Genomic DNA, 24824 nt, shown 5'->3' on the forward strand with positions numbered 1-24824 from the left:
ACAACTGTAGACAACATCCTGTCCATTCTAAAATATTTTCTATTCCAAAACAGGTCACTGGATTCCTTTTTCAAGTGATTTGCACAATTGGTCAAAACACTGCATATTTTTTCCTACATGATTGTTTTAACTTAATGAAAGGGTGGATTTTTTTTTTTTTCTGTAGTGCTAGTCCGTATTACCAAAAAAACCCCAAACACACCATTCTTTAGAGTTTTCACTGACTGCCAGCTAAAGAATATATCCTGTAGTCAAAAATGGAAATTCTGGGTTAAATTTTGGTTTATAAACTGAAGGTTCAGATCTCCTAGTTTGTATTAAGAAGTAGTCAAAGACTAATATTCCAAAAGTAAATTATAATGTCAATAAACTTTAATATTGCGGTGCTGTTTAATATTCTTTTATAAGAATCATCTGAGGAAGGAATTATAAGTTTTGAAGCATTAAATTCTTCTTAAGTAAACAAAATATTCTAAAAGCCCTTTTACTGTTTTTCTGCATCAGTGAGAGAGGCACAGCCCTTAGGATGGCTATATTTCATGTGCATGTCCAAGTGCAGGATTTTTAACTTTATGCTAAAAATATTTTCAACTCAGAGAAATTTCCTTCTACATGCAAAGACCATTTGGATTACGTTTATCAAACTGAAGGCTTTGGCTGTAGTGCATATATATATATATATATACACACACACATTTCTGGCCTGGCCCCATTTTCTTCAGCCTAAATCAATAACCACAGCTCTGTTTTCCTTTAGCTCTGTGAGCCAGACTGCCTCTGAAGTAACGGAAGTACTTTCCCACTCTGGGAGAATGTATTGGTTTGAGAGACACTGGAATAATTCTAAGCCTGCACACCAAGCCTCCAGCTGGTACAAACGTTGTGGAGTCACAGCAGACTCCCTAGAAATATGTACTTTGTAATTCCAGTATAAAGGAACTGAGTTTTTCATGGAAGTGAGACATAAAGTGCTAATACCGCTTCTCCAGGCAACTTATTTCCTGAAGGCATGAAGAGGTTGAACACCAAATCCAAGAGGCCAAGACTTCTTCCCCACCTCCTCGTAGTCCAGGTGCTGCTGCTCTCCTGCTTGGAGCAGGAAACCAGCACAGGCAAGGAAGGCTAGTGACCCTCAAAGCCATTATCTCTCTTTCTACTTAGCATGTTAGCCTGCACTGCTCCTTCATCTGGGATAACTGAAGAGAGTAGCCTAGATAAAGAAGACACTGCGATCAGATTCCTCCAGGGACTCCCAGCTGCAGAAGGGGCTGCCCCCCGGGCTTGGGCTGCTTGTAGGGAAGGAGCACATTGTCCAGGGTTTTGTGTAGTCCATGCTCTGCCATGGGACACCAAAAGTGGCCAGGTGAGGCAGGGGCATTCCTGAAAGCTTGTCTGTCCCTAGGGATGGCCGTGCCAGCTCTCAGACCCGGTAACAGCAGGAGTCCTGCAGCCCATATTGTAGCATCTGAGGGAGGTACAGCACCACTGCAGCACCTGCAGAACCGACCCTAAGGGAAGGCTGCAACCCAAATACCTCATCCACATGTAGCTGAGTCTGGCCATGCCTTTATTCTGCTCTCCTGAGCAGGCAGGTGAATGCCTTTCATAGGCATTCACTACATGTCTCCCTGGGAACAAGGCATTCCTGCATCCCCTTCGGCTGCTGAAGGTGACATTGTGTTCATGTACCCAGAGAACAACTTCTCATTTTACTGAGGGTTATGCTTTCATAGAAATCAAGGATAGCTCTACAGTGGCTTGGGATATCTGAGTGACAAAGGAAAGGTTGCTGCAAAGGCTGTCTGGGAGGAGAAGCTAGATCAACTTCAGTAACACTGCCAAGTATTTGTACTGCTATGTATTACTACAGCATACACTCAGAAAATAAAGCAGCTTCCTTTCTTCTAATATTCAGAGCCAGGGATTTAAAACTGAATGCAAAATCTCTTATTTGAGTTCCATTTTCTGCTAAAGCCAAATTCTCTCAGTGTGTCCCCTTGGCAATGCAAAAATCCCCAAAGGACTGCTCCTTACAAGTAAGATCACTCCATTGCTTTTATCTGCTGTGATTTTGTAGTACATATATTTGAAAGGCTGCTAAGGCGGGGAAGAATTGTCAAGGGATAGCTGAACCACAAAGGCTGTAGTAATAAAGAAGGACAGAACAAAATTGAAGCCATAATTCCAAGATTTTCATGTTATTTGGGAATGTAAGCAAATTTTAATACTTCATTAGCATAGTCCTTGTCTAATTTGTTTTTTGCTACAGCTTGTTGCAGAGAGCATTATTTTGTGTTTCACTCAGTAGGGGGCAGCTGAAAACATGTTGGTAAATGCCAGGAAAAAAAAAAAAGAAGACATTTACGGACTGCTTTTTCTATGCCATCACCACAGTGGAAATGTCTGTTGAAATAACTGAAGAACGTTTTTAATATAGAGCATTTTCCTGGTAGTCTTGCTGACTGGTTTATACTACAACAAATATTTAATACAGACATATTAAAAGTATCAATTAAGCCTTGAGAATGGTGTTTTACATATAAACCAGTTGTAGCCCAGAAAAACTGCAGATACAGCAGCTGGTTTGGTATTTGTTCAACACAATAGAGATAGGTCTATGTGTGTGTATAAAAGTGAGAAATCACACCAATTCTGTAATTATAAAAAAAATATACATCAGAAAACCTTGTAGAATTCTTTTGTATGTAATCAATAATTTAAAAGATCCAAATATGGAACTACTAAAGATACAATCAACTCTTTAATAGCCACAGATGGCACATTTATGGTACAAAATAGCTGTAGTCCATTGACCCTAGTGTTGTGCATAGCTGGTACAGCTGCCTTGGTGTTTCAAACACAGACAGCTCTCAGATCCAGCTGCATTACTTCCATGCTTAGTTCATGTCTAGAAGTTTCCAGGTCTGGGCCTTACTGAGTCAGTACCAGACCAGAGCTAAGTTAGTCTCAGGAGGAGTGTCTTGGTTTTGGAAACCCCCAGCAAGGAGTCCCTTGGTTTTCTCTTCACCAATGTCTGTTTTGATACACCTTTATTATAGGGTATACCGATTTTTTTATTGCTTTGGCTAAAGAAGAGAGAGAAACCTCACCTTTTGTCTGTTAGATGTTTAAAAGGATGTCAGGCAAAATGAAGAATTGGGAATAGATTGAGAGCACATTCAACAGGAGGAACAGCTGTATTGTTAACTGGTGTGTTCTGTGCTTTTTCTATGCCTGTCATTGTGCTTCACTGTTATTACCCTTCACAAAAAGGCAGAGTCGCGTCTTTCTGTCCCAAACACATGGCCCCACATATTTATCATCTCTTGGTCCATTTTTAGACATGAACTTCTGGAAGAAGCTCGGAGAAAAGGTTTGCCTTTTGCACAGTGGGATGGACCAACAGTGGTTGCCTGGCTGGAGGTAAGTGTTGGCTGTAACTTGAAAATGTGAGTCACATTTGTAGACTGCTTCTGTGTGCTTCTCCTTACAAATCTTAAAAGAAATTGTTACAGCCTCTTTCTCTCCCTGTGCTGTCAGCACTACGTAGGTTTTGACACTGGATGGTGTAAATTAGAGACTAGAGCTGAAAAAAGTAAGACAGAATTACACAGTGGGATGAGGACCAGAAATGCGCTTGAATCCCAAAGTTTTTAAATCTTTGAATTACTCAGTCTCTAAATGTCTAGGAATTACACAGACATTTTATGTAGAATGATGTGCTAATTTTAATAAATGTAAAGAATTTGTAGCTTTCTGCATTTTAAAAATATAATGGAGGAAAAAACTGTTCCTCTCACCATTTTCACCTGCAGTGTGGGAGATCCAGATTGAAATCTCTCTGATTTGACAGGCATTGCCTTCATATTTGAAATCCAGTGTGCAGAGAGCTGTCCTTTATTTGGAGGACCTAAATGAATGGGTTTTGGAAATCAAGAAGAAATCAGCAGAGATATCATCAGTTTTGACAAAATAATCAATGAATGTTTTAGGTGAAGGAACTAATCAAAAAAAACTTCTACAGATGCTGAGGGGAGAACAAGGCAGAAAGTAAGAATGTTCTTATACAAATCCACAGTCACTTTTACATGGCAAGGCTGTAACACTTTAGTGCAGATACAAACTCTTTGTTGGCTCAAAGAACAAGTGTCTGTTCCTTACTATACCATGCACCTCTACCTATTCACAACTTTTCTCCTGCCTGCTGGAGCTATCATCCATTGATCATCAGTTAGACCTTGTAAAGTTTTTCCCTTCAAGAGAAAAAAGAGATCTCTCTCCAAACATTTGACAGAAATATGCTACTGAATAAATGAAAGATGAGAAATTAAAGCAGCTAATGTCCACAAAATTTCTGCTTCACATTGGAATTGCTGAAGGTACCTAATGGAAAATGAAAACTGCAGAAAGCCAGTAAAAGAATTTGTATTTGACCATGGAAAATAGGATTATATCCTCATTCCCAAAAAATCTCTGTTAATATGGAACAATCCTTGGCCACTACTTTACTTTTTCATATGACTTTAAGAGTTCTGTAACCAGATTTACATCAGTCAGAAATATATAGTATTACAGTAAAGGCTGATTTGCTGGAGACATGAACATACAAAAGTCTATCACTTCTGAATACCAATACCCTCATCTTTCAAGGTGATCTGCAGTTTCAAGCAGCTTTTGACGTTAAGCCCTAATGGTTTTTTTCCTTGATTCTTTTCTGAAAAATAGGATATGTTTCCCAGTGTCTAAGAGAGGGGCTATGAAGAGAAATCAGGACCTGTGAAGTTCTTGGGGAATATGATGACAGTAGCACAGGAGAGCTCAAAAGGAAGTTTATGTGGCAGTAGTCAATGCAGATTGAATACTGATGATAAAAAGATACGAGGATAGGAGTAGTATGTTTATTCAGTGAGCATCAGTGCATACAGTCAGCAGATGGACACTGTGTGTCTCCTAAAGAAAAACGTGTCACTTCAACTAAACAATAAAGTAAATAATAAAGGAGAAAAAGACAAAAATCTAAAAGTATACTGTGACATTTTTAAACTTTACAGAGCTTTTCAGCTTTAGAATTTATTTTTGTTGTTTGTATGTACCACAGACATAGTTGAGAAATATTTTAAGAATTTTGTGTTTTCTTAATTAATTCTGGAAAAGTTTATTGATCTTAATATCTGAGTTCTCTGTCTAGAATGATTTCTGTGTTCTCTTTTTAGAGACTGTTCATCTAACATAATTTTCTGCTAGACAGCTGTTTTATTGAAGAATTTACATATTTCGTTAAAGAAGTATTTTACCTAATGAGCAGCGAAGAGTTTAATCTATTTCTGCAGGGTGAATAACTCCCAGTGTTTATGCTTTTCTGCTTTTCAAGTGCATGTGTGAAAAACATTAATGTCAAAATAAATAAGGTGATGGAATACATTTTAAAGCTATACATGGTTTTCTCATGGCCTTTTAAGTGCAGCTGGGTGTTATCTATGTAGTTTTTAGGTTTTATTTTTCGGTTTGTTTTTTTTCTTTCATGAAACTTTGTATTTTGTAACAGTTTGTTGGAATCAGACCATATTTTTAAGGTTCAGACTAGCATTGGATGGAGGGCAGTTTCTAATCCCATCAGTGGGAAGGATTTAGTTAAACACTTAACACTTAGTTAAACACAGTCATTTCTCAACCTCTGTGATACTTCAGGACTCAAAGCTTTGCTCAGACTTTTACAACCTGACAGTCAAGTCTGTTTTCCCTGTGACATATAACTGACCTAACAGCTGCCTTCTATGGAAATATTTCCCAAACAAAATATAAACTTCTTAATAACCACACACTTCTTGCCCCTACTGTGTCAAATGATATTAAAATCCTTTCAATTTGTCACTGCTTTCCAGATTTTTTTGTAAATTTCCTTATTTCCTTGACCTTGTATCCTCTTTTAGTAAGCCTTTATTAAGAGAAAAAAAAAAAAGGCAACCAATGGAATCAGCTAATTCTGATGGCCTACTTGAGATAAACCTAGCTAGGTCTTTGTTTTCCATTATGTTATTCCTAAAATCGCAGTGATTATGGCATTCACTGCTTTTGTTCTTCCCACAGGCTTTGCTAAACATAATGAACTTCATACCATGATTAAAAACCTCAGATATATGTATCCCTGATATGAAATTGCCTCCTTTGGGAAAAAAAGAGCTGTAGACATATTAATGAGGCAGCATAAAATGAGAAAGCTGAGAAAAACAAGAATAATTCACACTCAGTAGGTCCTCTGGTACAAGGACAGAGCAAGTGGTGAAGGCTGTTGCTAGTCTGGGCTAGTAAGACTAACATAAGGAGAGGAATAGCAAATAAATACATATCTTCTAAATCCACAGTGATGGATCCACAGGTGATGGAGCTGTGCTCACATTTTTCTGCTCCTTCTAACCAGTATTCCTAGCTGGGATGTGACACCATACCAGACTGTTCCTAAATTTACTGTAAAGTCTGTCCCTGATAGGTTGATTGTTTGAACTGGACTTGGTTAATTTCTACTCAGAAAATAAAAGCTGAGAAATGTAAGATTGTGCCCCTTGAGTATACTACATTAAAAAAAAAAAAGCCATTTTAGTACAAAAGTGAAAAAATTACTTGATTCCTCCTAGATGTTTTTCTGTACATAAGACTATCGGATAGGCAGTAACACTGACTTGTGCCTGTACTTGGTCATTAACAAACCTGGGAAAGGAGTAGCCCAGGGGATGGAGGCAGCTCTAAAAATAGTTCAAAGCATGCCTTGCTTTAAAGTTCTGATTTCAGTAAAAGCAAAAACAATTCACATGAAATCGTGACAATTTCAAAGGTTCTGAAACAATTTTGTTGTATTAAAGACCATGATGTTCATACTCATTAGTGTGTTACCATGCTTATTCAGAATGATAGGTGCCCTGACAATTAATTATTTAATATTGGTCATTAATTAATTGGTTATTAGTGGTCATGACACCAAGTCTAACAGAGTTTAAGAAGCTTTTGGACAGCATCTTGGCACATGATGTGATCCTTGAGGCTGTTCTGTGCAGAGCCAAGAGCTGTGCTTGATTGTGCCGATGGTTCCCTTCCAACTCAGGGTACTCTATGTTTGTAATTTCGTTTGGGAAATGAAGCAGTGCTTTGGATGGAATGTCCTTTCTCTTGACAGCTCTGGCTAGGGATGCCAGCCTGGTATGTCGCTGCCTGCCGTGCCAATGTGAAGAGTGGAGCTATCATGTCTGCCTTGTCCGATACTGAGATTCAAAGAGAAATTGGAATCAGCAATCCCCTTCATCGCCTAAAACTCCGGCTGGCAATCCAGGAGATGGTATCTCTGACAAGTCCATCAGCACCTCCAACGTCCAGAACAGTGAGTCCTGTTCAGCTAACCTTTCCTCTCCCTACTTCACTCTACAGGAGTCTGCAGAAAAACTTTTGTAGCATCAGAGTGACTCTATGGTAACACACACTTCACAATCAGTGAGAACTGTCTAATAAAGGCTCAGAACTACCTGTTCATCACCTGCTTGATTGTTGATTGCTGATTTTTTTTTTATCAGATATTCTTATTTTTTTTTAAGTCATTGTTTTGATTATCCTTGATGTTATCCAAATCAGTATGGAGCAACTTATTTGTAATTTTGCCTTTATTTTTGCCTTTCTGTTTCTTCAAATCATCAGTACCAGCCTAATCAGATTGCGTTTCTCTTTTTTGTTTGTTTGTTCTCTTTATTTCTTTTTTTGGGGTGGATTGGGAGGCATGTGTTGGGAGAGGTTATGTAGGAACAGGGATCTTTTTAGTCTTTTTACCATTTCCCCTTTTTGCACCCTTTCAAATGTTATCTAACATAAGTCAGCTGGATTTAGGTTCTTCATGCTTTTAAGAGAAGCAATGATTGGAGGTGAGAGGGGAGCATCTGGAAAGCAGAAGTGGAGCCTGTGCATCTAGTGAGGAAGAGAAAGTGGTGGCAGAAAGGAGGGAAGCAAGTAAAGATACACAGAGATACAAGTCTGAAAGGAAAGGGGAATATATCAAAAAGAGCAAGGAAATAAATCAGGGGAGAGTAAGAATAGAATGAAAGCGCTATATATAAAAACCAGGAAAAATAGGCCAAACTGATCTAAAAAGAGACAAGACAACAGAAGGGAAGTTTTTAATGCTGAGATATGCTGATGGTAATGGCAATGAAAGACGTGATGGAGGCTAACAAAACAGTCTTGATCAGATGGCAAACATGGCATAGAAGCGAAGGACAAAGACTTCTACTCAAGTAGTGTAGCTCAGATTTCTACTAGCAAGGCAATAATAATAATAATAATAATAATAATAATAATGATAATGATAATGTTAATAATATTTATATTTTGTAATATGTTGTTTTCATTAAATTTATGGGGAATCTTTTGGTGGAAATTAGAATTCAGATACCTTTGTGAGGCACTGGATCCACTGGGCTCCATAAGCAACTCGGCAACAGCACTAATACTGTTATTGAGTGCCCTTTTGTCTTCATGTTGCTCATGTTCTTTAAATATTGTTGTTCACTGTCTGATACTTTCTTCCCTGAAAACAGTTTTGTGTGTCATTACCATGGTAATATTATGAACTGTAGTGGATTTTACCAAAGTAAAGCAATGAAGACTCGATATGATGTTTTAATTACTACACAAAATTAATTATAATTTTAAGAGCATAAGAGGATATTTCAAAGCATAAAAGCATTTACATTTATGAAGGGAGAGAATATTATGTTCAAGCTAAAAATATTTGGAATACTTTTGCCTTGTTTTTTTAATTCTGCCTGAGTAACTGCACACAAAGCTGCCCTGCTCTGGAATGTGCATTTCTGAATCCCCAGTCTTTCTGTTTTCCCTCTTTCTCAGGAAAGGAGTCAATTGATCTCAGGTCTCCAGAAAACATAACACACATCCAAGTGCCTTCCCAGACTCTCCTCATTGTCCTAGTATTCATTTGATGAAAAACAATAGGATGAGAACGAATAGTTTTAGAAGTGAATTATCTTGAAATTTTTGATTTACAAAAACATGGTAGAAGTTTTCATTATTTAGATTCCAATATGGGACTGTGATTTGTGCAGATAATAATTAGTCTGGAAGATCTTTGGGAGCTGAAGCTTAGCTCTGCACAGAGCGGTGAGCTAAAGGTTGCATTTGCCAGTTGTTTATGAAATGCAGGTTTAATTATTATCCTTTCCTTTGTGGCAGTGCTCTGCCAGATTTCATCCATCAGTTCTAGTTGTAATACTCCATCACATCTGTTCAGAAGCCGCTAATGAAAGATACAAACCAAGTTGTCTAAAGTTGTCTCTAGTTGCAGCTCGGTAGAGGCAAGAACGTGGTTGTGCTGATGGTGATGCGCTGTTAACTTACAGTGGTGCTGCCTTTCTTCTTTACCACTGCTTACCTAATGTGGATCCCACCTGCCTTCCTGTGGGCCTTGTCTGTAGCCCTCAGGCAATGTTTGGGTGACCCATGAAGAAATGGAAAATCTTGCTGCTCCAGCTAAAACGGTTAGTCATTCCACTTCCACTTAAAATTTCAGTGTTCAAAAGAGGATAGGCTTGTTCCTGATTTTTTTTTTATTTTATTATGCCATATCTTCTGTAGGATGTTTCCCAAAGCATGCCATTAAAAATTTCCAGGGAGTAATGAAACTGAATTTAAAGAACAGTTACGTTATCTTTCCGCAAAAGGATTTACAAACGGTATTGCCATCACAAAAATTGTGTGACCCTAAAACAAGTATTGGACTTTTTGAGTATATAATAGTTCCAGTGCCACTGTGAAACCTCATTTAATTGAATGAAATTGTCATGGTGCAACATTTCCCATGTAATCTACTCCCTTTTTCTAAGTGGTGTTTTGTATTTGCTGACACAGAAAGAAATAAGAAAAGGCTTGAGAATGGTGCATTACACAACTTCATGTTTTCAATAATGCAGAGTCTTTCTTGTCCATACTTGGGTATTTATGATCTTTGATTTCAGGTGCATGGAGAGTGTCATTTATTTATTGGTTTTTGTCAAACCTCTCCCTTAACAGTAAAGTAAGACTAATTTTCTATTCAGTTCAGAATGTATGTTATTTTAGGTTTTGGTTGTTAACATTATATATAACAACTCCATAAAGGTGCTTATAAAACATGATTCAGTGCTCCAGTGATATCTCTGAAAAAAAATGATCTTCAGTTTGGAAAACTTTGTAGTCATCCCAATCTTTAAATGGTGGGAGAGCTACTGGAGCTAACTGTTGGTGCAATAAGGAATTATTTCTTTAAATTTTATGCTTGTTAAAATATTTAAAATTTTCTCATCAGCAGTAAGGAAGCCAATTCTCATCAGCATTTTTTTTTAAACTAAGCTCATTTCCAATTTCATGATTGTTGGTAAAGATAAAAACAAATATAACAGCACTGAACTGACAAGAAGTAGAGTTGATCCTGTTTAACTGGCCAGCTGTACAATTAGGACTTTTCCATAAAAAAAGTTATGTAAAAAGCTTCTTTACAATACATTCTCAAGAAGACAGCTTTTTAGTGTGAATGTTTCAAAATCAAACTAGAAACAAATACATCACTAATGCCCAAAGTTTTAAGTAAGTGTTTGTGTTTAATTGTGAAACTCTGAAGAATGTTTAAATAATGCTTTAAAATTTCAACGAGACATCTTGATTTTCTGTCTTGAAAACTCAGCTACATTTTATGGTCTTATAATTTTTCAGGTAGTTAAGCCCAGAACATTGCCACTGGCCAGAGTTTTATTATTTGTGCACTTTATGTGTGTATTTTCCTTTTCATTAACATGCATATGAAAATTACATATTTTTAAAACTAATTTTTATTGTCTTTTTACCTGCTTTACTAATTACTTCCTGCTGATAATACAGAAAGAGTCTGAAGAAGGCAGTTGGGCTCAGGTATGGTCTTTCACATGATTTTTTTAAACTGAAAGTTAATAATAATGTAATTGGGTGCATCAATATGCGTTGTGGAATATAATATTGTGACAGTATCTCAGTGATTGAATTATGATTTATGTATTTTAGAGTTCTTCTCAAAGAATATATTCTCCAGACAGTTTTGCTAAGTAAAGCAGAAAGAGGTACATATGTTGTGAATATTTTTCACAAAAGAAATTACTACATTCCAGAGACATATTCTATCTCAAATCTAAACTGTGTTTAGAGTTTTAGAGAGTATTTTCCTAATTTTTCAGAATAGGACAATTAAATATGCTATGAATTTGAGAGCTAAATTTTCTAAAATTACATCAAATGGTTTTTTAGAACACTTGTATAAGTCACACGCAAGTATCAGTCTACAAATAGTATTGGATAATTTAGTTAGAACTGTCAATTAGCTACATTTTGAAATTTTTTCTAATCTGTGCACACTTACAGGACCTTGCTGTCTTTACTGATGACATTCCTTTTCTCTTCAAAATCTCACAAGAATGAGACATAAGGGGGCTATATTTTCCCTCATAGATAATATATCCATCCAGCTTTAATTACGTTAGTCTTTTATGACATTAAGAACAAAACCAAAAAGATAGTCAGGCTTGAAAATGATCCTGAGCACAATCCTGTTGAGGAAGTGTAAATCTTGCAATTTATTAGTTCTCTGTTCCGTTTTATAATACAAAATAATTAACAAGAGTGAGCTGTAAAAACTCATTTTGCATCTTAATAGGGTAACTCCTATAAAAATAGCTCAATATGCATGGATTTTTCATATAGTTCCCTCCTCACCCTAGTGAAATTTTAGCTGAACAATGAAGCCTGAGCACTAGTTTCTAGGAGGAACCTGGTTTGCCCCTATCTCAATTAATTTCTTGAGCTCTGCATATATGATGATTAAGGTTTAAACTGTTCACAGCTGAAAATATCTCATTTAAATGTAAGCTTGAGTGCCAATTAACTGAAATTAAGTTTTAGTCTCTAAAGGACTTCAGGTGTGTAGCCATGAAGTGTCATTAGACCCTATTTATGAAATTCTTCTCCCCACAAACAGTAACAAGCCTCAGTGGATTCCCTGGAGCCATGGTTGCATTACCAGTTCACAGTTCTGGTTTTGCCTGGCATAAATATTCTAGAAGGTCAATTGAAAGCAAGTCAGATTATGAAACACACACATTTTGATTGTGTAACAAGTTTGCTTGCATTTAAATCTCAAAATTGAAAAAAAATCCTTAAAACTTACATAAGAAAACAAGATACAACAGGCAAAACTGGTATCCATAACAAATATCTCATTCTATGAGATATTAGCTATATTGGCTCCCTCTTCCAATGTTAAAACAAAGCAAAACCAGAACTACTCCTTTTTTTTAGACATAATTATTTTTTTAAACATAATTATTTTCTTTTTTTTCTTTTAGACATGTTTTGTTTTCAGTCTGTGGTGCAGCCTTGAACAAACTCAAGAATTTATTCTCCCTCTCTGTTTCCTTCTCTCTGTAGACCCTGGCTTACGGTGATATGAACCATGAATGGATAGGTAACGAATGGCTCCCCAGTCTGGGCTTACCTCAGTACCGAAGTTATTTCATGGAATGCCTGGTAGATGCGAGGATGTTGGACCACCTGACCAAGAAAGATCTGCGTGTGCATCTAAAAATGGTGGATAGTTTTCATCGGTATGTTGGCATAAAGACTACACCTATAAAAATACTTATGTGTCTGCTTTAGTGCTCAGTGCTGCACAGAATAAACATTTTCTGTTGTTTTGGTATGGAAAAACACACAGAAAAGAGAGGGCAGACTGTCAGAATTCTGAATTGAGAGAGATTCCTTTAGTAACAGCAACCACATTGCAATTATGTCTCTCAAAACCAAGATACTCGTACAGATAAATTTCGTAATGAGCAGGGAACCATTAATATATCAATAGACCCTTGACAATACAGAAACAGTAATAATTTAAGTGGTGTGAAGTATCAGAAAGTGTTAGACTAAGCTTCAAAGCTCTGAGATCTCATAATAATGAAAAGCTATTGTGTGTAGCACATAAAAGCTGTTAACAGTACAAGCAATGTGACAGTTGTTGGGTTACCTAGGGATATAGCTAGGAAGCTAAATGGGAATTATGGAAATAAGGGCATTTAAACTTTAGGGAGAATGAGGTTTATGTGACAAGAAGTGGATTTCTTTTTAATATGCTGTCTGATTTGTCATTTTTTTTAAAGCCTGATTTGACAAAACATTTCACAGCTCACAAGGGCTGACCTTTTCTGAACACTGCTTTTAATGCTTTGGGTTCTTATGCTAAAACAGTTATTCAAACATACTCATTTTGGTTTTTTCCATTTCATTCCTGAAGTCTGTGGAGTTTTTTTACTGGTTTTGCTCTCCCCTCTCTTCTCAAGATTTCCGACATGGGCACTATGAAAACCTCATGTGAAGTGCAGGAAATAACATCCTACATAATGTTCCCATCTTCAAAATTATCTTTATTAACTCTGTAAATGTTTCTCTTTAAATAACAGAACAAGCTTGCAATATGGAATCATGTGTTTAAAGAGGTTGAATTATGATAGAAAAGAACTGGAAAAGCGAAGAGAAATGAGTCAGCATGAAATAAAAGGTGATAGTTCCTGGGAATGAATACTGGGAATGTTTCTTCTTTTGAAGCTTCACACTGTTAACCCATTGTCATACCATTTTAGCAAAGCATTTAAGCATGTGCTTTAAGCAAAACTAACGTAAGTCCAACTTTCTCAGGACATATCCTAGCTCTTTAAATTAGGCACAATTAAGTACTTTGCTAAATTGGGGCTGCAATTCTGAATGGTGGTTTGACACATACATTTTGCTAAATTGAATTTTGGGTATGGATCTTATCTGAAACTCTTTCAGGTTCAGAAACAGAAGGCCAAACAGTGTGCAGCTCAGTGGGATGTGCTGGGGGAAACACTAAAAAATGGGAGCACTCAGGACCCTAACACTATGCTCCAGCTTTTGAAAGCCTTTGCCTTGGATTTCTTACATCAGAATGTATCATAAAAAAAGCTGCTTGGAGGGGTGACCACTGAGGCAGATGATTGGTACATAAGAATAGTTCCTTACACAATTTGCCTTATTAGATTTCACAGCTGATTCTGAAGATTTTTTTCTGTGTAAAGCTCTCTAGAGCAGTTGCAGGCTCACTGCATGGTTCTTTTTATATATAACAATTAGGGTGGCTGCATTTTTTTCAACTATGAGAAATGAATTTTTAGATTCCTTTGAGCTTTCCCAGCTCTAGTGACTACAGCAGTTAGCACTTCTCAAGCATAATGCTGATTAGGAGAGCTAAAAAAGAGAGTTGAAGGGCTACAGTGACAGTGCACATTTGCCCAAGGCAGATGATGGCATGCACTAATGCAGACTGCCTTGGATGTACAGACATCAGTGCCAGTCAGACAAGGGGGTCTAGCTGGAGACTGACATAGGGGAATTGGGTATTGGTCTCAAATTCTACTGTGGCTTCACTGCTGGCTCCTGACAGGAGAAGGGTAAGAATTCATAGCCTCCTTGTCATGGATGGGTCAGTTACTCATGGTCGCAGGTGGGATTTGGTCTCTGCCTGCCACCGTGTTCCAGCTGATCCTGACCCCAAAAAGCAAGATGCTCTCAGCCAGGCAATGGAGAAATCCTCCTCCCAGAACAGCCACAGCAGCTGGACTTGTAAAGGTTCAGGAAGAAGCCTCATCACTTAGTAAAGAAAACTCAGTGCTATGTTTCCCACTTACAACTACAAAGATCAGCATAAGGATTTTTTTTTTTAATTTACAGGCAGGGCAGAATACTTTTTCAGAACAGCCAAATCCTCAAAAATGGTTTCCTAGCTCATTTTATTGCCTCAGCTTTATAATTGGTATGGATCTTAACTCTACCAGCTTTCTTTACTAAAAATAGTTTGTCTCTAAAAGTTTGAACTAATCTTTTACTTTATGGCATGTTAGTATATGATAGGTGCTGACACAACTCCCAAAATGTTTAATACAAAACTCCCAAGTGAAACATTGAGGAATGGATATTTCTCCTGTGCCTTTGCACTGTAAAATCTTGCCTACAAGTTGAAAAGGTATATATAGGAAGTGGAAGGAATTGCATTATGGAGATCCCCTCTGGAAGCACATTTCTCCTTTGGAAACATTATTACTTGAAGACAGTTAATCACACAGAGTTTTGGAATAGGAGGTACTAAAGCTATATGAATAGTGAATGTATGTATGAAATAAAGCAGTAAGGCATCCCCAGTGCATGCACAGCTACACACATACAATCTGGAAGTTATCAGGTATCAGGAGACTGACCTGGTGTTATGTCCTTACAGATGTGCTGGTATGGAGCAATGATCGAGTCATACGCTGGATACAAGCCATTGGCCTCCGAGAATATGCAAATAATATTCTAGAAAGTGGTGTACATGGTTCACTTATAGCACTGGATGAAAACTTTGACTACAGCAGTTTAGCTTTATTATTACAGATTCCAACACAAAACACACAGGCAAGTTTGCTTATGCTACTTCTGGTTACTCTGTACCCATTATTACCTTTTATTCGTCTTCAACCATTTTAATTGTTTACTTTGGTATCTCTAGGCACGGCAGATCCTTGAGAGAGAATACAACAACCTTTTAGCACTAGGAACTGAAAGACGACTTGAGGAAGTAATTAATTTTATTTTCAGTATTTATAAAATATCACAGTAAAACATTAAACTGAATGCATGAAGAGATGTTAATTTCCACATTGTTAAAAAGAGTCAGTTACAGCTTAAAAAAAAAAACAAACTTAGGAATACCCATCAAGGTTTTTAAAGTAACCTCAGTTTGGCTACATATTTGTGTCATCTCAGATGCTAAATCTGACACTGCACTCTTACCTTAAGATGAACATTTTCCAGAGAGGAAGCATGCAGAATGGAGTGGAAGTTTTGCTGGTCAGAGCAGGTGGTGGAGAATGTGTGTGGGTGGGATGCCTGTGCAGTCTATTCTTTATGACACATCTTTTTTAAAAATAAAGAAGAAAAGTAGATTTGCGGTTTGTTCTTTATTGTTGTTTTTTTTCAAAGTTCTTCAAAGTTAATCAGTACTAATAGAGTGTGATTTGGGGCAGTTTTCTGGGAAGAGGAATCTCAAATCCAACTACGGAAATTATTTATCTTAACATAAGAGTCCAGTGCAAAAATGTTTAAGTCTTGGACTTCTGCACATGAGGAGAAATAAAATTTTTAAGGACTTGCTGAAAATGTCAGATGCCTATGAATTCTGTGCATGCACATGAGTGTTTAATCCTTTTTTAGTACTTTATGTAAGCTTCCTAATGCAATAACAAACCACTTTCTGTCACTATGTAAGAAAGTTCTACTTTAGCTGATACTAAACCCCTTGCCTATATCGAGCCAAAGATTTAAGAAGAGATTTCCACCCCAGCATTTAATATTTCTAAAGCTTTTACTTTTACAAGCATGTCTCAAACGTTACAGTGACTTGCTGCAGTGCAACAGAGCAGGGTAGTTGCTATGGAATACATTGGGCAGTGGTAGAGATAGCACACAGCAGGATAGTTAATCAGAAAGTTTCCTTTTGCTTTATCAAACACAACTCTGTGTTGGCAGAGCGATGACAAGAACTTCAGGCGCGGCCCCTCCTGGCGACGGCAGTTCCCTCCACGCGAGGTTCACGGGATCAGCATGATGCCAGGCGCCTCCGAAACGCTGCCAGCCGGGTTCCGCCTCACCACCACGTCAGGCCAGTCGCGGAAAATGCCCAGTGACGGTACGAGCTCGTTTCTGCACTTCTCTTGGAAAGCACGAGGCTCGTCCTGGCATGCCAAGTTGACTTAATGCACGTCTGTCTTGCACCACAACTGTGTTCATTAACTAGGATGAACCGAGGCCGGGAGAGTTGAATTTGGGAATGGAAAAGCACTGACTTGGCATATTACTGATTTTTTCAGGTTTGCTTCAGTTGACAGTGTTTATTTAAAATACAAAAAAATGGCCATCTCACTATTCTACATCTGTAAAAGAAACAATCAGAAAGAGAAGAATTAATTTACTAACTTTCAATTAGACTGAATATAATATCTAAGCAAATTTTTCATCCTTTTAACCTCTCCAGCAGGTGGAGTGTGTTTTAGAGAATGCAATTAGAAAGGACTATCACCTTTATTTTCCTGTCTTTAAATTAAATAGCTTAGCCTTGACCATCAAATAACTGAAGTTGCTAACAGTCACCAGGAGATGAGTAGTTAGCAAATACTGAAATTCGGGCACTAATTGATTACTATATACCAGTATTCATTTTCACTGGAAATCTTTTGATTTCTAAAAGATACACTGACTCAGAAATGAGAGGAAAATTAACAAGCAGATCATAATTAAAAAATAAGTAAAATTTAAAAACCATTGTAAGAGAGCAGACAGAGGAAAGAAATCCCATCACGGCTGTTCTTTCAGTTATATGGTAAACCTGCCTGAAGTTCTGAGAAATATTAGTACACATACTGCCCCATTTAAAATACTGCCATTTATTTCATCATCAGACAGGATTTAGGTCTACAAACAATTTAGTACACTGACTTATAAAGATTACATCCTGTAACTTGATAATGAACTTGTTATGACAGTATTGCCACCTAAATTCCCTTAAAACCATCTAAATTCCATTAAAGTTTCTCACCCTTAAAAACAGTACTTTATAGCTGCAGTTACAGATGGAATAATTTACTGATTGCATCACTGAATTCCACTGACTCCTACCTTCCATGGCATTTCCATAGCTCACATTACGGCAGTGTGTATATATATATATATATATATATATATATATATATATATATAAAACCTCATAAACTTTAGAAGATTATAAACATTAAAGGATTTCATCTTCCAGTCACAATATGATGTATGAGATAATATTCTCATTTTACAGATGTGGAACTAAGGCACAAGGCAGATTTAGTGATTTACTTGAGGTCTTCCAGACAGTTAATTCTTGAGCCGGGTATACTGAACTCAGTAGATTTAAAGGAAAGTAATTTTGAAGACCTATATCTTCATCCAGGATTTGGCTTCCTATCTCCCAGCACTAAGAACACAATAGTATTTAAAGAGTATGCTAAGAGCATTAGGACTTACAACAAAATAAAGATAAAATTGAGTTTTAAACTATATTCACTTTAGACAGACTCCAACAGTACATCAGCCGTGAAGAAGTGCTGAGTTTTGAACTAAGCCATGTCCAGATCACATTAGAGAAAGCCACAGAGCAATTTGACAGCCACCATTCCAGTGGTAAACAGACTGATGTATTTTATTGATGATTCTAAAAAGGTTCTGGTTTGTTTCCTTTTTTTTTCCTTCCTAATTTGCAGTTGCTTCATCACGACTGCAGAGGTTAGACAGCTCAACAGTTCGCACATACTCATGCTGACAAGGCCTAGCAAAGAAGCCAGCACTGAATTGTTGTGAGTATTCTGTAGAGGCCATCATGAAAACTCTTTGTAACTGCACATTACCCCACATTATCCAAGCACAAACCAGCAGGGAGCAGAGCACATAACTAAGGGTTTGCTAGGCTGGTCATTGGGTCATGACAACAGTCTTAAGTCCGAAGGATGCTACCAACCATATTTTGGGGAGAAGGCACAGGGAATGAACTTACTTCATGAGAACCTTAAAGAGATCTACTATGAGCTGGACTGGGGAGCAATGCTAGCAAAGAAGAAGAGATTTACTTTTTTTTTTTTTTAAATCTAATTAAAGCTATGTCTCAATTTGGAACATCAGGTAGCTGCATAAAGTTAGAACAAGACTTACCCATACAGAAAATCTTGAAAATTTATCTATTACAGAGGTTCCTGCACTTCTCAAATAATTCAGAATTGACAAAGAAAGGATAATCTGAGCTGGATGAAACTTTGGATCAGATTTAGTATTGGAATTCATGTTAAATTTTTCACCATATGAGTGTGACTATGAATATCACAGAGTCACTGTTCCAGAGTTCTGTGGAAATACAGTTTTCTATTTTATCCCAGCTTTTGGAAAAAATACACACATCATGAGTACTTACATCAATATGGCACCATTTTATCCTAGTATTTTCTCAGTAAAACAGTTTTCATTTAGTTACCTGAGGAATTACAAGGCAGCTGGAAAAAAATTTTAATATTACCAAAACCTCATCAGGCATCAAACATGCTTCAATAGCTGCTGCATATTGTAGGCAAGACAAGCAGGTTGGTTTTTTGTTTTGATTCCTAAGACTGGGACAGACTTGGGGCCATCAAGGTTTTACTAACTCTGTGTAGATTGAAAAAATGCTTAGGAATAGCACATGTTAACAGTGGGAAAAGTAGATTGTTCAGGATCCTCCTGATGACATGAGCCTTACTTCATAGATCTTCAGACCTTCAAAAGACTGCAAGAGTATAAAACCTTACCCTCAGTAAAAAAGGGAACTCTTTTAGCCACCCAGAGGTGGCTAAAAGAAAAAAATAAGCTTGGGGAGGTGTGGTTATTTGTTGGACTTGTTTTGGTTTGTTTTTTCTGAAAAAGCAAAGTTTAGCAGCTGATTCTACAAATATGATGATGAAGTGCATGAACTGTTGAAATTTTTTTATGTGTATGCATGTATGGATTTGAGCACAGTATTGTATCAGTAAGTCAGTGACAGGACTCTCACAGGGTTCAGTGGTGACAGAAACTGAAGGCAGAGATACAAAGCTTTTCTATGTGCTTCAGAATGGGAATGTTGGAAGCAATAAAGCATGACCAAGCTATGCCTTAGGCCAACAGTAATGGGCCAGGCACTTGAGGTGAGGCTTGAAGAGAGAGCAAAAAGGCAGAAAAGGAAAACCGATATGCTAACAAAAATTAATTTTAAATTATCCTAATTATTTATTCCCACTATATTAAAGTATCTAAAAAAGTAGCAAAGCACAAACAAAAGTAAAATAGCAGACTTTTCTGGCACTAGATATATATATATGGAAGGCAAAAAGATGTGCATATAAAGTTATACAAGCTATGCAAGTTAACTTCAATTTCTATTGGAGTATTAGTAGTGTTTCAAGTACATAAATACTTGCTGCTTGTCCACTGTCCTGCCAATTACATCCTAATGTTAAATGCTTGAGAAATCTATAAAGATATCAAATTTGCATCTACATTGTAAAGGCTAATTATGTAGATATGGGGTTAACTGACACTAATGTACTGCTATTTCTCTTCTCATTTACCATATATCCCTTGTAGAGAAGGAACAAGATGATGTGAGCTAGATCTTTAGTATATGCACTTTCTGTAAGGGCAATTTCAAAATGTCATGCAGGTTATAAACCAAAAAGCAAGTTAAAGTAATTTTGGATTCCAGTACATTATATAGAAAATCAAAACAACACCCCAGCCCTCCCCCTCCCCAAAAACAACAACAAAAAAACCCAAAACAACAAAAAAATCCCGAAACAAAAACCAACCAACCAAACAAACAACATTCAGGGAAAATATTTCCTTCACTACTATATGAAACTTGAAAATTTAAAACAGATTGCATGCAACTGAAGAATGAATTCATAAAAAGAAACTGCCTATAGAGGGGAATATCAGATTGAAGGGCAACAGAGGAGTTTTCAGGATTTTGTCAGCACACTTCCTAGCAGTTTCTCCATGGAAGGAGCTGATTGATACTTGGACAAGAGGGAAGATTATTCATTACAACATGCCTCCTGAAATTTTCCAGATCCAGCTTAGACTGAGACCCAGGCTTTTGTGACACCTTTCCTAGACTCCATCAGCAGCTGTGATACTCTGATATAGCATCTGCATACACAGAACCAGGAACTAAGCAGCAGAGGGGAGGGTTAGCTGGACAAGCTGCCACACAATAGCGAGATAAGGGAGATTTTCATATGGTAAAGGAGAACATGCCTACAGAGCAGCAGCACTTTCTTTCCAAAAAGAAAGTGGAAAAGAGATTACATGTGGAACAAATGCAGATGGCCAGAGATCACAGCAGGCTGCAGATTCTTGCATTCTGCTACTCTTAGGAGTAAGAGGCATTCTTTTACACAGATTGTCAAAGGCTTGCATTTCAAAATAGTTTATGCCAACAACATCAGTTTGGTACAACCTTCCTGTGTATTTATAGTGTTTCTTCAGAGCAGCTGTGTCCCATTCATATGCTTTCAAATTGCATTTCAGGTGGGGTTTTTTTTTTGAACATTTTTTGAAACCACAAGGAGCTGCCAGAAACCATGAGCAGACATTCTCAGAACAGAACTCTGCACAGGCCTGTTTTACTGCACTCAGTATCAGAAATTTAAGAACAATTAAGGCTGCTGGTGCTGGCCATTTAATATTGTTAAGAAATTTACTAGAGACACAGGACACATCAAGCTTTCTGCCATGGTGGCTAGATGTGGTGGCCCAGCTGAGCAGCTGCAATGCCTTTACACAGCCAGTGGATTTGGCATTCATAACATCCAAGCTTTCCCAACACCTTTAACTTCTAAAACATTTGTCATTGCTAAGTCAGAAGGGTCATTCAGGACAGATTTCTTGCCACAGGCTGGAGCAATAGAACATATTACTTTAACTTTTATTCTAATGAAATACTAAAGGAGATTTGGCAAAATCAGTTATGTACTTTACCAAGGGTTCCAAAGAGAATTTGTAAAGACAAATGGAGAAGCAGCATTCCAAAAAGATGAGAATGATAATCAGGAAGAAGCTGGTCCATAGCAAAGAAACTATCAGGGTGAAAAAGGTAAATGCTGTCAAGCTGCAGTGAACTAGGAAGAAGAACTACAAAGTACATCAGCAAGGTCTGTACATGGAAAAATGTGTGTTTAGCCTTGTGCCAAACAGGCAAAGATCTCCAGATGAAAGAAACTAATTCCAGTGCTGAACCAAAATAGCAGGAAAACAACTATAAAATGAACATAAGCAGCAATCTGTGTTGACTGAGGACAATTAGTAAAAGATTAAAATTAATTATTAGTAAGTTTATGTTGCAGATCTAAAACTGAACAAATGCATGCCTGCCATGAATACTCCGAACCCATGTTTTAGTAACTTAGTTACTAAACTACCTACTTAGTGCTCTATTTTCTCTTGTCATTGCACTTTAGACTGAATTAGAATCATAGAATCTTGCTAATTAATATTTGTCTTTTTCTCTTAGATGTCATCTCTTTCTTCTACTTTACCTGAAGTGCACTACCGCTACTTAGGAAAAGAGCATTAAAACTCTCTGCAAGAACAGGTTAATAGGGAAGAGAACACATAAGGTTTATCATACATACAGATATGATGTTCCTTTCATGTATTGGTTAGTTTAAAACAAGAATGAAGAATAACTAAATTACTAAAAAAAGAAAAAGAAAACAAAACAATTTCCCCCTTTTTTCAGCATCTCTGTCATCAAAAATTTGACAGTAGTGCACATCCAAAGCTTTTATCAAATGAAGCCACTCATCTTTACATTGTTACATCTGTTTTATTGTAAAATACTAGACATTTACGTATTTACTGTGTATGTATTTCTTTTAAAATGTGTAAGTCTTATGTAAATGGATATAAATATGATTTTTTAAAAATAAAATCTATGGTACATGGGGTCTCAGTGCAAACATTTGACAATACAGTGTCAATAATACTGTTTGTATCTTTCCATTCCACCATTTTTACAGTTTTTGGATTGTAACAGTCAAATGAATATGTTTAGCAGAGTTAGAAGCTTCAACATGTTCCTACTGAGAAAAATCTGTCAATATTTAAAGCTGAACACCTGCCTCTGATGATGTATAATAGAATGACATAACCTGGAACTGAAGCCAAAAAGGACCTCTAAAGACAAAATGGAAATGTTAGATACCTACAGAGATGCACCATGATGGCTCATCTCTTAAAAACAAACAAATAAACCCAGAAGAACTGTTTATAAAAAAATAAAAATCAATTTAATAAAACATGATTTGTACAAAAAAAACCAAAAACTTTCTTCTATGTTACCTGCGGACCAAGAGGAATCTTGCTGTACCAAGAGCCACCTTTTTGTTCCAGGATCTTCAAACACCAGCCAGCATTGGAAAAGTAAATCTAATATTTGCGTAGAATCAGATTCTTATTTCCAGATATATTCAGCAAAGAAAAAGAAAGAAAAGAAAAGCCAACCCCCACCATTTCTTCATTCTAACAGGGCATTAGACAGGCTCCTGTCTAACGTTATGCTTTTAGCCAAGATGGCCTTGCTGAGACTTCACAGAAGTCAGTTTTATCAGAGGAAATAACTGAAAGACAGAGTGATTAATATATAGTGTATAAAAGTTTAGAAGAGCAACTATTACCTGCTGTGGCTTTATTTGGTGGTGTTATTGTTGTTTATTCTTTGTTTAAATGGGAAGTTTCAAAGTAAGACCTACTTAATAGTCATTACCTATTTGCTATTTTTCTGCTGCTTGATCTTAGCTCAAGACCTGTCTTTTAGTTATTTCTTTTAGCAGTTTGATCTGCAATGTTTGCACGTACATAAACATTTGTTTTGTCTATTTTTATTTGGCAAACTTCGGTCAATCAGATGGTGAAAGATTTTTCTCCCCCAATGTCAATAAAAAAGAGAATTCAGTGCTATTTGTGTTCCTAAGTCTATTAAGTTTGTTATGTAGTAGCATTGTTTGGAAACCAGATGCTTCTCACAGCGAAGCATAAGCACATTTTGGCACTAACAGCGATGAGTTACGATGGAGTTACTGGTGAGAATCTGCCACGAGAGGGAGCACAGATCTTCCTGATGGGCATAAAGTGCTGGCATGGTCATAGCACACAACTGTAGAAAATCAGGGCTCTTGTATGCACAGCTCTTGAACTTGACCAAAATTATTCTCTTCCCTCAGCCTGCTTTTGGATTATTTTAGTGCAGAATGTCACAAAGTAAAGCAATGCTAACACTGTCACTGCCACTGCTACTGTCAGTGCCAGCAATACTGTGTAAATACATGTTCCCTCATAAACACCAGCTCTTGTTTTACAGAACTGCTTTTGCAGCCCATGCTAAAATGTAGAGGGCAAAGGGGAGTTAAGTGTGCTGGGGAAAAGAATGAGCCAGTTATTATGACCAGTGCAGAAGTTATCCTGCCCCAGGAGTACAGCACCCACAAATTATATATTTCACAGTGGAAGAAAACAGACCAGAAGAATTTAAAACAGTATTATTGTGACTTCAGTTTTGATTTAGATAACATACCAATAACATACCAAGTCTCCTAATTCATCCTGTCTCCCTCACATAAGCTGAAGCTCTACTCTCTGCAGCTAGAAACTGTGGTTATGCTAAATGTTGCCTACTTGGCCCCAACCCTTTCAGTACACTGAGAATAACTACTACATCTGCCTTTTACAGCCAAAGTTCAGTAACTCACTGACCATTCAAATCTACCCATTTGTTGCTTCTCTCTAGAAACCAAATCAAGAAAATTACTGCTGTCCTACTCCTTGTTAAATAGGTTTGTTTTTCTCGACAGTATACCCAGATTGCTAGGCAGCACAGCCAAGGGCAACTACTCCTTCTCCCTCTCTTGAGCCTGGCTAAGACAAAGCATTCTGCAATTGCAGTTCCTCAGCAAAAGGCTCCTCTGGAAATCAAAAGAATGGCCATGAAACAATAATTTTCACACATGGTATTGCTGCAATAAGGTGCCTTTGTCTGGGTCTTCTGACAGAAGACCCCCCCCTCACTCTTGCAATTACACGATGGCTACAGCCAAGGTAAGGATAGCAAACATACACAACATTGTCTCACCTTCAATTGC

The 24824-nt window shown here is 37.2% G+C and overlaps 2 protein-coding genes across 10 annotated transcripts in view; one reads left to right on the forward strand and one right to left on the reverse strand.

The window, feature by feature from the left end:
- Positions 1 to 23646, forward strand: part of PPFIA2 (PPFI scaffold protein A2) — a 289459-nt gene extending 265813 nt beyond the window's left edge. For all 7 annotated transcript variants that reach the window (XM_023932782.2, XM_023932720.2, XM_023932737.2 and 4 more), the window contains 11 exons: positions 3342 to 3423; positions 7169 to 7369; positions 9468 to 9530; positions 10906 to 10935; positions 12481 to 12656; positions 13506 to 13603; positions 15338 to 15513; positions 15608 to 15676; positions 16627 to 16786; positions 18387 to 18479; positions 22199 to 23646. In XM_023932782.2, coding sequence (XP_023788550.1) covers positions 3342 to 3423; positions 7169 to 7369; positions 9468 to 9530; positions 10906 to 10935; positions 12481 to 12656; positions 13506 to 13603; positions 15338 to 15513; positions 15608 to 15676; positions 16627 to 16786; positions 18387 to 18445 — 1114 coding nt within the window. In that variant the 3' untranslated portion in view covers positions 18446 to 18479; positions 22199 to 23646. The remainder of the gene's footprint in view (positions 1 to 3341; positions 3424 to 7168; positions 7370 to 9467; positions 9531 to 10905; positions 10936 to 12480; positions 12657 to 13505; positions 13604 to 15337; positions 15514 to 15607; positions 15677 to 16626; positions 16787 to 18386; positions 18480 to 22198) is intronic.
- The window catches only part of ACSS3 (acyl-CoA synthetase short chain family member 3), a 79718-nt gene continuing 70562 nt past the window's right edge, over positions 15669 to 24824 (reverse strand). For all 3 annotated transcript variants that reach the window (XR_015286508.1, XR_015286509.1, XM_086887839.1), the window contains one exon: positions 15669 to 17030. Coding sequence is in view for 1 of the 3 variants with exons in the window: in XM_086887839.1 (XP_086743965.1) it covers positions 17025 to 17030 (6 nt within the window). In the remaining 2 variants the exon portion in view is untranslated. The remainder of the gene's footprint in view (positions 17031 to 24824) is intronic.

The sequence above is a fragment of the Cyanistes caeruleus genome, chromosome 4 (assembly GCF_971803275.1).
Source record: "Cyanistes caeruleus chromosome 4, bCyaCae1.hap1.1, whole genome shotgun sequence".
In the NCBI taxonomy this organism is placed as follows: domain Eukaryota; kingdom Metazoa; phylum Chordata; class Aves; order Passeriformes; family Paridae; genus Cyanistes; species Cyanistes caeruleus.